Consider the following 16387-nt stretch of genomic DNA (forward strand, 5'->3'; position numbering starts at 1 on the left):
GAATGAGACTTAGTACACTGCACAATGTTTGCTAATGGATACAGTCACTATAATTTAAAAGGCAACAAGAAGAGTGCAGGTTTCTCTTAGGTCTCTCCCTTTCACATAGCAACAGAAGTAACTACCGGGTACCAGGTCTATACCACAGCATAAAGGAGAAGGCCAGGCCATCACTACTTCCTTCTATCCTTCTTCCTATACTTTAGGGACAAAGCCTTCAGCACTACTATATGAACATTCTCTTGTTGCCTCTCTAGTAACAATTCTCCTGGGATTGTATGCTAGGTGTTAGATGTGTCTTTAGTTAGACTTTAAAATAGATCTGTGGCTGAGGTTTGAATGTTTGCAAGGGAGAGAAAAAGTAATGGTGGAAAGAAGAGGAAAAAGGGCTAGCTACAGTCTAAAACTATTTAGAACTAAATCAGCTAAATAGTCCAGTCTAGTTCAACAGACTTCTCTACTAAGGACCCTGGACTCAAAGCTTCAGCTAACAAGAAAATATAAAGATCCTGGTAAAGGTAAATACATGATAAATATAAATCAAGTATTACTATAATTTTCATTTGTAACTCCACTTTTTTATTTTCTATAGGATTTAAAAGAAAAATGCATAAAAATAATTATAAATATATATTAATCAGTACATAATACATAATAAAGATGTAATTTGTGACATCAATCACATAAAATGGATGAGGTGGAGCAGTAAGGAAGTAGTTTTTGTATGCAATTAGTTAAGTTGGTATCAATTTTGAATAGACTGTTAAAACTTTATGCTGATATATGTAATCTCCATGATAACCAGTAAGAAAATATCTACAGAATATGCACATATGGAAAAGAGAAGGGAATCAAAGCAGGTCAGAAGAAAAAATCAACTAAACACAAACGAAGGTAGTAAGGGAGGAAATAAAGGGAGAAAAACCTATAATATATACAGAGAGTAAATAACAAAATGACAAAAGTCCTTCCCTATCAATATTTACTCTAAATGTAAAAGGTTTAAACTTTCCAAAGATATAAATTGACAGAATGGATGAAAAAACCGGGATCCAACTACATGCTGTCTGCAAGAGACTCACTTTAGATCTAAGGACACAAATAGTTTTAAAGTGAAAAAACAGAAAAAGATATTCCATGCAAATAATAACCAAAAGAAAGCAAGAATAGTTATAATAATATTAGTCAAAATAAACTGTTAAGTCAAAACCAGTTAGAAGAGACAAAGAAGGACATTATATGATGATAAAAGGCCACTTCACCAAGAAGATATAACAATTACAAACATATCTGCACCAATCATCAGAGCTCAAAAATATATGAATCAAACTGACAGAATTGAGGGAAGAAACAGATCTACAATAATAAGAGACTTTAATATCCCACTTTCAATAATTGATAGAACAACCAGAGAGAAGATCAATAAGGAAATAAAGGACTAGAACAACTTTATCTACAAACTGAGCCAAAAAGACATATACAGAACTCTCCCACAACAATAGCAGAACACACATTTTTCTTTAGTGCACACAGAGCATTCTCCAGGGCAGATTATGTTAGGCCACAAAACAAGAGTCAAAACTTTTTTAAAACATTGAAATCACAGAAAGTATCTTCTCCAATCACAACGGAATGAAACTAGAAATAAATAGCCCTCACTGTTAAATACACTCACTGTTAAACAATGAGTCAAAAAAGAAATCATAAGGGAAATGAGAAAATATCTTGAGACAAGTTGAAATAAAAACACAACATACTAAAATTCATAGGATGCAGCAAAAGCCATGTTGAGGAAAATTTACAGCTGAAAACTGGATAACCTAGATGAAGTGGACAAACTCCTAGACACAGAAACATAACACTAGATTGTGAAGAAACAGAAAACCCACAGACCTATAACCAGTACGGAAATTGAATCAGTAAACAAAAATCTCCCAACAATAAAAAGCCCATGATCAGATGGTTTTACTAGCGAATTCTACCAAACACTTAAAGAAGAATTAACACAAATTCTTCTCAAACTCTTTCAAAAAATCAAAAGGAAAGGAACGCTTCCTAATTCATTTTAATGCCAGCATTACTCTGATACCATAGCCAGACAAAGACACGACAAGAAAAGAATACTACAGACCAATATCCCTTATGAATATTGTTGCAAAAATCCTTAACAAATACTAGCAAACAAAATTCAACAGCACCTTAAAAGGATTATACACCACAACCTAGTAGGATTTATTCCTGGAATGAAAGGGTGGTTCAACATATGAAAACATCACTAATAGAACAAAGGGAAGAAAGCCACATGATCTTCTCAATTGATGAAGAAAAAGCATTTGAAATATTCAACACATTTCCATGATAAAAACACTCAACAAACTAGGAATGGAAGGAAACTATCTCAACATAATAAAGGTCATATATGAAAAAACCTACAGCTAACATACTCCATGGTGAAAGACTGAAAGCTTTCCTCTATGCTCAGGATAGAGGATGCCTGCTTAAATCACTTCTATTCAACAGAGTATTAGAAAGTCTAACCACAGCAATTGGGCAAGAAAAATAAATAAAAAGCATCCAAATCAGAAAGGAAGAAGAACAATTACTGCTGTTCAAAGATGAAGTGATCTTATATGTAGAGAACCCTAACAAGTCCACGCCAAAAAAGAAATGTTAGAAGTAATAAACAAATTGAGCAGAGTTGCAGGATACAAAATCAACTTGAAAAAATCAACTGAGTTTCTACACACTAACAATGAACAATCTGAAAAGGAAATTAATAAAATAATTCCATTTATGATAGCATCAAGAAGAATAAACTTAACCAAGAAAGTAAAAGATGTACCCTGAAAACTACAAAACGCTGCTGAAAGAAATTAAAGAAGACACAAATTGAAAGACATCTCATGTTCATAGACTGGAAAACTTAACATTAAGATGTCACTACTCAAAGCACTTACAGATTCAATGAAATCCAAATCAAAATCTCAATAACATCTTTTATAAAAATAGAAAAACCCATTCTAAAATTCATATAGAATCTCAAAGGGTCCCAAACAGCCAAAAACAATTTAGAAAAAGAACAAAGTTAGATGACTCACACTTCCTGATTTAAAAACTTACTACTAAGCTACAATAATCAAAACAGTGTGGTACTGACATATAGAAAGACACAGAGACCTAGGGAATAAAACAGAAAGCCTAGAAATAAATCTTCACATATATGGTCAAATGATTTTTGACAAGGGTACCAAGACCATTCAATGGGGAAAGGACAGTCTTTTCAACAAATGATGCTGTGAAAACTAGATATCCACAGGCAAAAGAATGAAGCTGAATCCTTACGTTACACTATATCCAAAAATTAACTCAAAATAAATCAAAGACCTAAACATCACAGCTAAAAGTATAAAATTCTTGGAAAAAATATACAGGAAAGCTTCATGACAGTGGATTTGGTAATAATTTTTTGGATACAATACCCAAAACACAGGCAACACAGACAAATTAGACTTAGTCAAAATTTACAACTTTTGTGTATCAAAGGATATTATTAAAAGAGTGATATATAAGGCAATACACAAAATGAGAGAAAGTAACTGCAAATCATATATCTGATAAGGAGTTAATATTCAGAATATACTAAAAAACCAAAAACCCTCCTATAACTCAACAACAAAAAAACAAACAACCCAATTAAAAGATAGGCAAAGGACTTGAATAGACATTTCTCTAAAGAAACATATAAATTGCCAATAAGTAAATGAAAATATATTGGTTCTAAGGCAATAATGAAACATCACTCAATAGCACTAATCATTAAGGAAATGCAATTCAAAAGTATCCTTAGATACTACTTCACACCTATTAGGATGGTTATTATTTTAAAAAAAGAAGAAAAAAATAAGTGTTGGTGAAGAGGTAGAGAAATTAGAACCCTTGTGCATTGCTGGTGGGAATATAAAATGGTGCAGCTGCTATAGAAAACAGTAGGGTGGTGCCTCAAAAAATTAAAAATAGAATTACCATATGATCCAGCAATTTCACTTCTGGGTATATACCCAAAAAAACTTAAAGCAGAGTCTTGAACAGATAGTTGGTACACCAATGTTCATAGCAGCATTATTCAATAGCCAAACATCATTATACAGCAACTCAAATGTCCAACAACAAATGAATGGATAAAGAAAATGTGATACATACATACCATGAAATATTTCTCCGCCTTAAAAAAAATGAAATTCTGACATATGCTACAACATTGATCAACCTTGAAGACATTCTGCCACATGAAATAACCCAGACACAAAAGAACTAATACTGAATGATTTCACTTATCCAAGGTACCTAGAGTAGTCAAATTTATAGAGACATAACATTGAATGGTGACTGTCATAGGCTGGGGGAACTGGGGAATGGGCATTATGTTTAATGGGCAGAGACTTTCAGTTTGGGAAGATGACCAAGCAGTGGATGGTCACACAACAATGTGAATGTACTTAATGCCACTGCATTATACATTTAAAAATGGTATATTTCACGTTATGTATATTTTAGTACCAAAAAAAACCCAATGAAATATGGTATTTCCTTAGCTACGGAATTACTGAGAAAATCTACAATCACATGAAACAGACAATACATACTTGGGCATTCTTATATCCATGAAAACCATGGCCTTAGAGAGTTCCACATTGAAGTGCATAGGTATCAAAATATGCTGTGCAGATACATTGAGTTTTCGTGCTTCTTTCCAATTATCACCTAATTATAGAAAATAGTACATGTTTAACACATGCATAATTTGAAAAACAAACTAAACCTAAAATTACTACTAATACTTCGTAATCATACACTACATGATACAGGGAGATCTTCCCACATGGAGATAAATTTAATGGCACATTCCCAGATACACACAATCTGCAGGTAAATTCTTTTCCCTTTCATCACTTTCCTCCTGCTGCTTCAAAACACTCCCTATTTTTTAACAGGAAAACTTCTTATTAAAAAACAACAGTTTTAATCAAAACTACTGTGTATCCACTGACAGTCACTACACCAACCAGACACCTTATCAAAAAACAACATGGCTCTAAGGCAATGATGAAAAAGGTAGGGAAAAGCATAGTCTTTCTGTATCAAGAAATAAAAGCTACCACGTATTCAAGACTTACAACTGGCACTGTTCTAGGCAATGTTTAAATTTTCATTTACTTCTCACAATGATATATAATCATCTCATTATAGGAAACTGAAACTCAGAGGAATTTCTAACTTGCTTATGCTCAAAAGGCTAGCAAGTGATGGAAGCTGAAATTTACATCCCTGTCTGCTAACACCTGACCTTCTGGCAACATTCACTGCACTCTAACAAGCTTAAATGTTCAATAAAGGAATGGCTAACTAACTCATAGCATAGCCTTAGAACATTAGTCAATAAAAATCATGAATTCAAGTGCCCAAAATATTACTGATCAATGAAAAGAAAATCAGGATATAAAACTATGTAAATCATGTAAAAAGTGCATTCACAAATACTCCTACTCATAAACACCACACAAGCACATCTCATATACCCATTGGCATGTACATTGAAAAAAATACCAAAAAGATATAACTGAATAACAATGTTCATGTGTGAGCAGTAAGATAAAAGATGATGTTTTTGTTTTCTGTATTGCCGACATTTTCTGAAAGACAGGTTTCTAATTAGATGAAATAATTTTTAAAATTTATAACAAGCTGAATGAGATCTGTATAATACAATGCATGTTTATATGCACTACCTCATTTGAACCTAATATTTCTATGAGTCAGATAAAATCCTCAGGCAAGGAAACCCAAGCCAATGAAAGATTACATTCTTGGAGACAGGTAGTAAAATGGATTTTATTACCATTTTTAAAATTCCAACACTGTTGAGATAAATGAAATATTTCCTTCACTTCTTAATTTACAGATAAAAAATAAGATATCATAAAAGCATATGTTTCAGTATTTATCAAGACAGCTTATAAAAAACAATTACATAAAGTAACCCCAATATCAAATAAATCCGACTTAAAAAATATTTAATTATTTAAGAATAGTTAGTGCTTATCAAAACAATTCTAAGGAATTCCAATAATTTTCAGACAACAATGAAATACTTTAAAAATTTTTTCACAAAGCATCTCAATATCTTAAATATTAAGTATGGTTTCATGGACTTCGAAAACCAGTAACCAAAATGTATTAAACATACCAAAATACAGTAATTTATTCCCTGAAAAAAACTTTACGGGTTTTCTATAAACAATTTACATCTGCCACCCACTAAACTTCTGGGCTCTTTCAATGCCAAATGAAATATGATAGAAACCAAGGTCACTATCCTAAAGCAAATATAGTTAAAGAAATAAAATAAAAATGTCTCAGTCCTATATAAACTAACATTTTTAAGAAGCGTTACTTTGGATTCTCATTGCTTCTCCATTTATTAGTTAGCTCAGATAATTAAAATCTGACTCTATACATACATATTTAGACCTCAAAACAACCACCAACCCAACTCTTTTGAATTATCTGAACAATTCAGAAGCAATATGACAGTGGAAAGAGGGCTCAACTAGTCTGGGCTCTCTCACTATCTACTTTGGAGACTCGTGACAAGTGAATTTCTGGCTGTGCTGACTTCATCTAAAAAACTAGATCTGGATCAGAGACTCTTGATCAGTACACCAAAGTGGATGGGGTAAAGGCAGAGCGAAGATAGTGACACTCGGAAAGACAGGTCTTTGTGTGGCTGCTTATGGCCTGGGCTGTCAGAAGCCCTAGGCTGGCTGCCTGGCCTTGAGCAGCCTTTTCTGGTTATCCCACCATGTATTACAAATATCATTTTAAATACACATCCCAAGGTTTCTAACCCAAGGTTGGAAAACAGTCTAGATCAGGATTTCTCAATCTCAGCACTACTGACATTGGGCAAAATAAGTATTTATTGTGGGGCAGCTTTGCTCTACATTGTATGATGTTTAGCAGTATCCCTGACATCCACCCACTAGATGGTTGTAGTGCCCCCACCACAGCTGTGACAATCAAAAATGTCTCCAGACGGCGACAATGTCTCTTGAGGGGTAAAGTTGCTCCTAGGTGAGATATTGCTCCTTGGCAATATCTACAATCACTTCTAATTTAAAAATATAAAAGTTCTAATATATTTAGGATGAAGGTCTTCAGAGAAACTATCTAAAATCCTAATTAATCACTTCAGCAAGATGAATCAATAAATAATGCATTGTATACTTACCAGCTCTGCTGTAAAGCAGCTGTATGCTTGTCAGTTGAACATCAAAGGAATCATAAGCTCTATGCATTATCTCTTCAAGTTTGGCCCCACCTTGTTTCATATCCAGTAATTCTGATCGAGTTTTACTTGTCACCTTGAAGTTAATTTTTATAGTTTAGATTACGCAAAACACTTCAAAATGAAAATATAAAGTTATCTTTCGGACTATAATATAAAAATTTAATAGAAGAGGACAAACTCACAAGCTAACATATATTATAAGGCTATTAGAAATGTCTTTATCCATAATATATACAATAAGAAGGCCAGGTATGCAGTAAATTTTTACATATTAAGTTATATTTCCCAATTATTTATACTAAAAGAGGGGAACCAAGGCAGTCCCTGAGAATACTACATCTAAAAATTTTTAAAACCTGGTAAGAAGCCTTTCTATTAAAAATAAAATTAAGAAACAAATATAGCTTACAAAAGTTTTCTATGGCACAACGACAGATATTTAGGTAGTTTTTAATAAGAATAGTCCAGGATTAAATAGTAGGATAACTGAATTTTAGTCCCAACTCTGCCATTTATGTGACCCCCGGCAAGTTATATTTGTACCTCCTCTTTCTTGGAGTACTATGCACACTACTTTTTTTCACTTAAACATCTTGGAGATCACTCCACTGCCATATATAAAGATTTTATTCATTCATATATACACATGCGTGTGTGTATATATATATATTTTAACATTTTTTCCTCTATTTTATATAGCTCATGTGAAATAGAGAGTCAAAACTGATTATCTCTGAAAGGCAATGAATTTTAGGCAAAAGGTTAAGCAAATTGCCTAAGGTCACATAACCAGATAGATACCCTTACTCCTGACCACATGCTCCTTCCACTATATCCTGAATCAATTCCATAACCAAATTCAAATATGAATAATTAGCTGTGTAAATTTTATCATAAACATAAATCCAGCAGATGTCTACATAATTACAACTGAAGAATAAAAAGTATAATAAAGGAGAATGTCAATATCAAGGAAAGGCACATTTTTGTTAGATAGCCATAAAGAGCATTCTAATATTACCCATCTCTCTTGGGTTTTTATTTTTTTTTTTTTGTGAGGAAGATTCACCCTGAGCTAACATCTGTTGCCAATCTTCCTCTTTTCTTGCTTGAGGAAGATCAGCCCTGAGCTGACATCTGTGCCAATCTTCCTCTATTTTGTACGTGAGTTGGTGCCACGGCCTGGCTGACAGTGGTGTGGGTCTGTGCCCAGGATCCGAACCTGCGAACCCTGTGGCCAAAGTGGAGTGCACTGAACTTCACCAACACACCACTGGGCCAGTTCCTCTTGGGTCTTTAAATTGTTAGAGCTATTCTTCTACATTTAATGATCTAGAGCAATACTGTCCAATAGGACTTTCTACAATGATGGAATTGTTCTCTGTCTGTGCTAACAGAGTAGTCACTAGCCACTTCTGACTAGTAAACACTTGAATGTGGCTAATGTGACTAAGGAAATAAATTTTTAATTTAATTTAATTTAAATCAATTTAAACAACTACATGTGGCCAGTGCATACTATATTGAATAGTGCAGATCTAGAAACACAGAAAAAAATTATTCTCTACTCAAAACTGAAGAAAAATTTACATAATTGGAAAGAAAGGGAAATGACTTAAGTAAATGCAAGAAGACCATCTCTCAATTTAGGATTATTTAATACAAATATTAAAATGTCAATATCTAAAGTTATATACACAAAAAATTTCAGAGGGATGAAGATATTTAATTACTTCCAGAACTCCCTCTTATTCTATATATTTTAATTAATCAGATAATAAATTTAAATTGAAAAGAAAAAAAACTCCTCAACCATTACTCTCAAGTTCTATAAATTTAATTCTTAGATTCACTCCTAACCTGCAGAGTTCAACTTGTCATTTTGCTTTTAGAAATATAGGAAAACTACCTAATTAAATGAAGCTTCACTTCATTCACCAGAAAGAAAGATTTCTTAAATCCTAGCATCTACCATAAATCTAAAAATCAATATCCCAAACCAAACTAAAAAATAAAATACATTTTAAACAAAGAAACACCCTAAATGCCCTATTATAAAACACATATTATTAGTATATACCTTTAGATGACCAAGATCCAAAAGAAGTAGATTTGATGTAGGGCTAAAAATTCCATCTTGTGGGATAATGACATATGAAGCCTTCAAATTAATTTTGAGATCAAGAACTTTCTGTGTTTCAATAATATACATCAGACCTGCAAAAAATTTAAATCTTCACAATGAATAGTTTTCACGAATTCCTCAAGAAATAGAGAATCATCAAACATACAAATTGGTAGCACAGTCTTACAATAATGTGAAATCAGAATTAACTTTAAAATGACCTTAAGCAAATATTCTCAATATAAAGTTAAAATATTTTAGTCAATGTGTACACTCCTAATTAAATATAACTGAGTACAAAATAGCAATGATTCTTCAAATAAATGTTTTTAACTGGTAAACTCAATTTGGGTGAAACTGGAGAGAGATATAAATCTCTAAAAAAATTAAGATGTATGAAACACTTATTCATAACTGCTACATTAGAATCTATACAATTCCCAATTCCTGAACTTAATACATCTACCATACTAAACAATGATATTTGATCTTTATATTACTCTGAGACAATGAAAAATCCTGGATTATTAAATCATCTTCAATAAAACCATATGTAAGCCAGAAAAAGGTAACAAACTAGAGTTCTCCATTCCTTAGGTATTTCATTCACTTGAGGTTTCTTATTCTAATAAATTCATTCGCTTGCATGTAACTTGTATATCAAATTAATCTCTTTTATGTTCCTACGTCCAGCATCTGCTTTTAAATCTAAACAAATTACTATCATTTATCAGATAATTATGACCCCATGAGATGGGAACTCCACCTTAAAGAGATAATTCTGTGAGCAGCCACTGAATCAGTTTGAGCGAACAAACAATGTTGATTTATAAAAGTGAGGGGATCTGATATCAAAGAAAGGAACCTCTCTTCACAAAATACAACAAAAAATCTACACAAGAACTATCGAGAGGACTAGATTTTTTTTAACATGAATTATAATGAGAAACTAAAAAATGACTGTAAGAATCCAGTATGTAAAATTCTGAATGGCTGGACTGAAGAAATTTATGTAGTTTATTTAATGTATACACTCTCATACTGCAGTCAAGAGTATATGTATTTTAACTCAACATTTTGTCCAGATTAGGTATAGGTTGCGAAAAGGCCACAAGAAAGTTGAACAGGAAGGGCAGTGATTAACCCAAAAAGCCTTTGCAAAAAAGGCCCCAAGATTTTATAAAAGAATTGATCCAGAAAGTCAAATGACATTTGAACAGTTCATGATATTTCTGTTTGGAACTACCCTGACTTATATTCCATCACCATCTAGTCCCTTCTTCCGCAAAAGCTAAATCCCCAAAAGAAATCATTCCATGTTTTTTTATTTCATTAATATGAAATACACTATTATGAAGGATTAAAGTCAAACAGCTTAAATGTAGGAAGACTGGTATTTTTTTTTTTTTAAAGATTTTATTTTTTTCCTTTTTCTCCCCAAAGCCCCCTAGTACATAGTTGTATATTCTTCATTGTGGGTCCTTCTAGTTGTGGCATGTGGGACACTGCCTCAGCGTGGCTTGATGAGCAGTGCCATGTCCGCGCTCAGGATTCAAACTAACGAAACACTGGGCCGCCTGCAGCAGAGCGCGTGAACTTAACCACTCGGCCATGGGGCCAGCCCAAGACTGGTATATTTTAACACAACCTTTAAAGTTAAGGATTTATGATTAAAGAAAATATGTATGAACTGAAGAACAAGTCAACAACTTTAAATGTACTTATAATAAATTAAAATTATAAAAACATACTCAGATAAAATGTCTTTACAATGATTGAGAAAAGTAAAGCTTGAAAGCAGATGTGGAGCAAGAAAGTCAAGTGCCAAGAGATGAATGGCCTGATATACAGGCTAGTGAAAAAATAATTAAATTAAAAATATCTTGTTTTAAATATACATATTTATAGAATAATTGAGAATAAATAGCCTAAGTCTGAGACATCTCTTCCCAATATGAAAAATTGATATCAAAATTGTGTCATCCTAAGAGACTCCAAAGGCCTTGCCCAGGCAGGCCCAAGCAAGACTCTAATAGAGAGAAAGGAAGAAAACACCTTGACGTTTCAACAGTCGATAAGAAGCAGATTCAAGTGAAATCTCTTAAAATGGGGATGGAGGGTGTTGAGAGGTAAACACAGATTAACAGATCATCACAGAATTCTGAAGATCACCCAATAAGCTTGGAATTTAATAGCAGAACTGACTCAAAACACAATTGTTAATTTTTTCCCCAAATGATATGGATTCAAACACAGACGACATGGTTTTACTAAAGTTGGTTTGGTGGGTGAGTCAGGTATGAGAGCCACAAGCAGCAACCAAAAGGGACAATCTGGCATTCAAATTCCCATCTAATTGTTAAGCATTTCTCTACCCTCAATTCCATCTCCACTATAAGAATTCCTCAATCAGAATGATCTGTCTCAGGTATTCCTGCTTAGATTTGTAAATCTAAGTCCTGTACTCCCTGGAAGTTTTACTTTTAGCCTTACTTTCAATGCAGGCTTTCTTGACGTCAGCAAAGAGTGATCTGTCTAGTGTTTGTTTGTTTGTTTGTTTTTTTACAGATTGGCACCTGAGCTAACATCTGTTCCCAATCTTCTTTTTTCCTTCTTCCTCTCCTCCCCAAAGCCCCCCAGTACACAGTTGTGTATTCTAGCTGCAGGTCCTTCTGGTTGTGCTATGTGGGACGCCACCTCAGCATGGCCTGATGAGCAGTGTCATGTCCGCACCCAAGATCCAAACTGGCGAAACCCTGGGCCCCTGAAGTGGAGCATGCAAACTTAACCACTCGGCCATGGGGCTGGCCCCTCTAGTTTGTTTTTTAATGGAAGAGAGAGGGGGAAGTGAGTATTTCGTTTTATTTTGAATATAAGTCTATTGTGTCTCTCCCCTATTTCTCATTGCACTTAAAACAAAATCCAAACCGCTTAATATGACTTTCAAGGTTTTGCATAATCGAGATTATGCCTTTTTAACATCATCCCACTATCCCCCTCACTAACTACATTAGAACCAATCCAGCTTTTTGCAGCTTCCAAATTCTGTCCCAGGTTAGGGCCTTCACAGTTGACCACTGCTTCAAAGACTCCTCCTTATACTCTTCAGCTGAGTGGATCCTACACATCTGGTCTTAATGATAATTTTTTAAAAAGATCTTTTCTGACACCACCACCAAAACTAAATTGGGGCATCCATTATTCTCATTTCCTTCACAGTATCTGGGCCTGTTAGCAATCTGTTTCCTCTATCAGCCCCATATTCACCCATTTGCCTGCTCTATAAAAGTGGATGTGAGCCCTTATTAAACACTTTTCCTTTGCCAACCAGCACTGAAGGAGATAGAGAACCCTGGAGAGACACTGCATAAGGACAGGGTTTTGCTTCCTGGTTCCAGTGTGCTCACCAAGCAATATTCTTCAGTAGTGTGGCTTTCTTCAAAACCAGTTTCCAAAAAGTTTCAGAGCAAATTTCCGGCCAGTTTTGCCAGCATAGCACCACAGTAATTTCTTTGCCATGTAGTGAGCCATACTTATATCTTCTCCAGCAACGTCTGGATCTCAGTCCTTGGGGAGGGAGAAGGACCTCTTTCCAGGAATGCTATGTCAGCCTTATGGTAGTAGCTACTTCTTATAGCTATTCTTCCTATATTCTTTAAAATCACTCTTTGGAATAGTGAGCCAATCCCTCATTACAGTTAATCATTCATTATGTTCAACTTTACCAGTTTAAATTACCGTGTGGTTTCTCTCTCTTGACTGGACCCAAAAAGCATTTATCACAATTTTTAAGTAGATAACTTAATTTTATGTCTGTCCTATCCATAAGATTATAAAATCCATCAATAGGCAAGAATATCTGTTTTGATGACCGTTGTATTCCCCAGCACCTAGCACAGTATCCAACACAGATTAGGCTCTTGACAAATATTTGGATGAGTGAATAAATGAGATCAGTGAAGAAAAATGAATGACTATAATCCTATCAGAGAACCCTACACTTCAAAAGAAGAGTTTTAATAAATGACCACATTTGTCAAAATGACCACATTTGACAAAAGATAACCACATGAGTATGTTCTAGAAGCTGATCCCTCTACTTGACAAAAAGGAAAAGATCTGAAAACCTTGACTTCCTAGAAAGGATGAAGAAAATAATACAAGAAAGAAATCAGGTTATAGAGCAAGAGGATAATTAATAGGGGTTAATGTAGAAAAATGAAAGAAAGGAAGGAGGGAATGAATGAAGGAAGAAAAGAACCAAAACAGAGCTATATAACAGATATGAATCTCTTCCCAAATGGGTAGATTTTAACTTTCTGGAAAAATCCAAAATTATTATTGAATTTTTTAAATTAAATTCAAAAACACAGTAGCACCCCATTTTTTCATAATATCAGCATTTTTATTCTAAATAATAATAAATGATACTATTTGTGTACAGAGAAAACACAGTTAGAAGAATAGATTTCAAATTGTAAAATTTGTTACCCCTAAAAGGTAAATACTGAAAACTCCACTTTCTAAACTATTTCTAAAACATTTTGACTTTATATAGTGAATATTTACTATCTTGGTAATTTTTTTTAAGTAAAAAAATAAAATCTTAGGAAAACCAATCTTAGAAGAAAAAATCGCTAAATGACTACAGTGAGTTTCTAATACAACATATTTATACTTAACTATAATGAGTAATGGTCTCTATAAATCAGGAGGATTCTATCAGAGAAGAGGCCTGATCTTATGCTTATGAATTCTACTGAGTATATAATATACCAATACACAGAATTTGAACTATAAATGGAATTTGAGATTATAACAAACAGTGGAGGCGTAAATGCAAACCCTACAACTTCTAGAGTTAAGGCATCATCTGCAATCTAACATAAAACATACTCAGATGTAGAAAATAACAGGGAAAATGAGTAAAAACCAGAGGAGAGAGAGAGATTTTGAACAATATAATGCACACCTGTGTGAAAAAGGGAAAATAATGTATTCAAGATGCATATTATAAAACTGAGAGGTAGTGTAGCCTAAAAATAGGATACTAAAACTAATTAGATATTTTTTGAAGGTCTGATCAAAACATGAGGCGATTTCTTGATTTACCTGGCTAAAATATTTTCTCTTAAGAGAGACAGGAAACAAAGGAGAATGGTAATCAGTACATCTCATTTTTACCAATGAGGATAAACTGAATATAATGGAAAACAAAACTCTGACAATAAAACTAGAAATCACTTCACAATGAGAATTTCAGCCAAGAATTAAAAAGTCAAAAGTACTGGTCTCTGCAATAATCTCAGACTTTAAGGAGACATTCACAATAGGAAAGATGCATTACCAAAGACAAATATGAAAGTTTTACGAATCTATAAGAACGTCAGTAAGATTAAATGCTTGGTATATATTGGGGAAAAAAGTTAGCTGCTTTAAAGTGAGGCGTTAGTTACAGTCAGAGCAGAGAAAACCTAACATGGAAGCAAAACAAATCTTTGGGATATATGGTACAACGATAAGAGAGACGGAAAAGCAGACTAGCTCTGTTCCTATTTTTTCTATCCATCTTCTCTGTCAAAGACTACATTCAACCTGGGAGAAGGAGAACATAGTTAGAGAACTTAAAGCTAATTGGTGAGACTTCTATTTAATGGTCCACTCAGATCACATCCCAGATATCTAAGCTGGTGATATTACTCAATCAATATTAATAATTTCCAAGAAATCACTGAGAACTACAGAGATCTTAAAAGACTGAAATGGACAAACACCCAGATTTCTTTAGAAAGGAAAAAAGATAAGTTAATATCTTTTATTAACTGGTCAAGTGAATGTGGATTTTGAGAAAATTTTAACAACATAAATTAATCCACAAGTAGAAAGGGAAGCACTAATCATTAAAAGCCAATAAATTTCACAAAAATGAGGCATTCTATAGATAGTAGATTTCTTCTTTTCTGGATTTTTTTTTCATTTCTACTAAATAGATAAGTCATAAATTGAGGAACTATTACAGACATAGGATACCAATATTTCAGCAATGTACTTAAAGTATGTCTTTATATTCTTGAGGAAAAATTTAGAAATATGAACTAGATCAGACACCATTAACCAGGGGTTCATGAATGGAATTCAGAGTTTTCATGAACCTGAATGGGGAAAAAAAACCACATCTCTATTTTCATTAACTACTGCTGACATTTAGCATTTCCTTCTATTAAAAATGTAGACAATAAACCCCTACACCAGTGACTTTGTTACCTATAGAAACTGCATATCATTTCATTTTTATTCCTTAACATAATTGTTGCAGATACACTGAAATATCATTTACACTTGCCAATTTAAGGTAGTTTTTTGATCTGCTGTTAATTCTTGTTATTTTAACCCATAAATAAAGAAAAGCAAATATATTACTACTATCACAAATTTGGGTTTCTAAAAAGTATTTTGAAACTATGTTTTACTACAATTTATTTTCTTTGTAATTCTATATAGTTTATTTTACATTCTTAAAACCATTATTTTCAGAAGGGATCCTTGGGCTTCACCAAACTGTCAAAAGTGTCCACGACACCAAGAAGGTCTAAGTACCCTTGAGCAGTCAATTGTCAGTGGATAGTGAACGGTATTTCCCAGAAAATAATATCCATTTATCCTAGGGTTCAAAGACAAGACTCAGATACACAAAAAAGATGAAAAATGGATCAATCTAGCAAGATGAATTTTAACAAAGATAAAGTCCTGAACTTAAACTGAAACATTTAACTATATTTCCACATCTTGGTAATATGGATGAGTAGGTAGCCAGACCTAGTCTTCCACTAAAAGCAACAAAAAATGTTGGATATAAAACAAAACAAACAAACAGCAACAAAAAACCCACTAAAAAACACTGCGAGGAGGTGTAA

The 16387-nt window shown here is 33.4% G+C and overlaps 1 protein-coding gene across 7 annotated transcripts in view; it reads right to left on the reverse strand.

Annotated features, from left to right (window-relative positions):
* Positions 1-16387, reverse strand: part of VPS13A (vacuolar protein sorting 13 homolog A) — a 231748-nt gene that overhangs the window by 157071 nt on the left and 58290 nt on the right. For all 7 annotated transcript variants that reach the window (XR_011497472.1, XR_006525972.2, XM_014832544.3 and 4 more), the window contains 3 exons: positions 9429-9565; positions 7289-7421; positions 4644-4761 (listed from right to left, as the gene is read on the reverse strand). Coding sequence is in view for 5 of the 7 variants with exons in the window: in XM_014832544.3 (XP_014688030.2) it covers positions 4644-4761; positions 7289-7421; positions 9429-9565 (388 nt within the window). In the remaining 2 variants the exon portion in view is untranslated. The remainder of the gene's footprint in view (positions 1-4643; positions 4762-7288; positions 7422-9428; positions 9566-16387) is intronic.

The sequence above is a fragment of the Equus asinus genome, chromosome 23 (genome assembly GCF_041296235.1).
Source record: "Equus asinus isolate D_3611 breed Donkey chromosome 23, EquAss-T2T_v2, whole genome shotgun sequence".
NCBI lineage: Eukaryota > Metazoa > Chordata > Mammalia > Perissodactyla > Equidae > Equus > Equus asinus.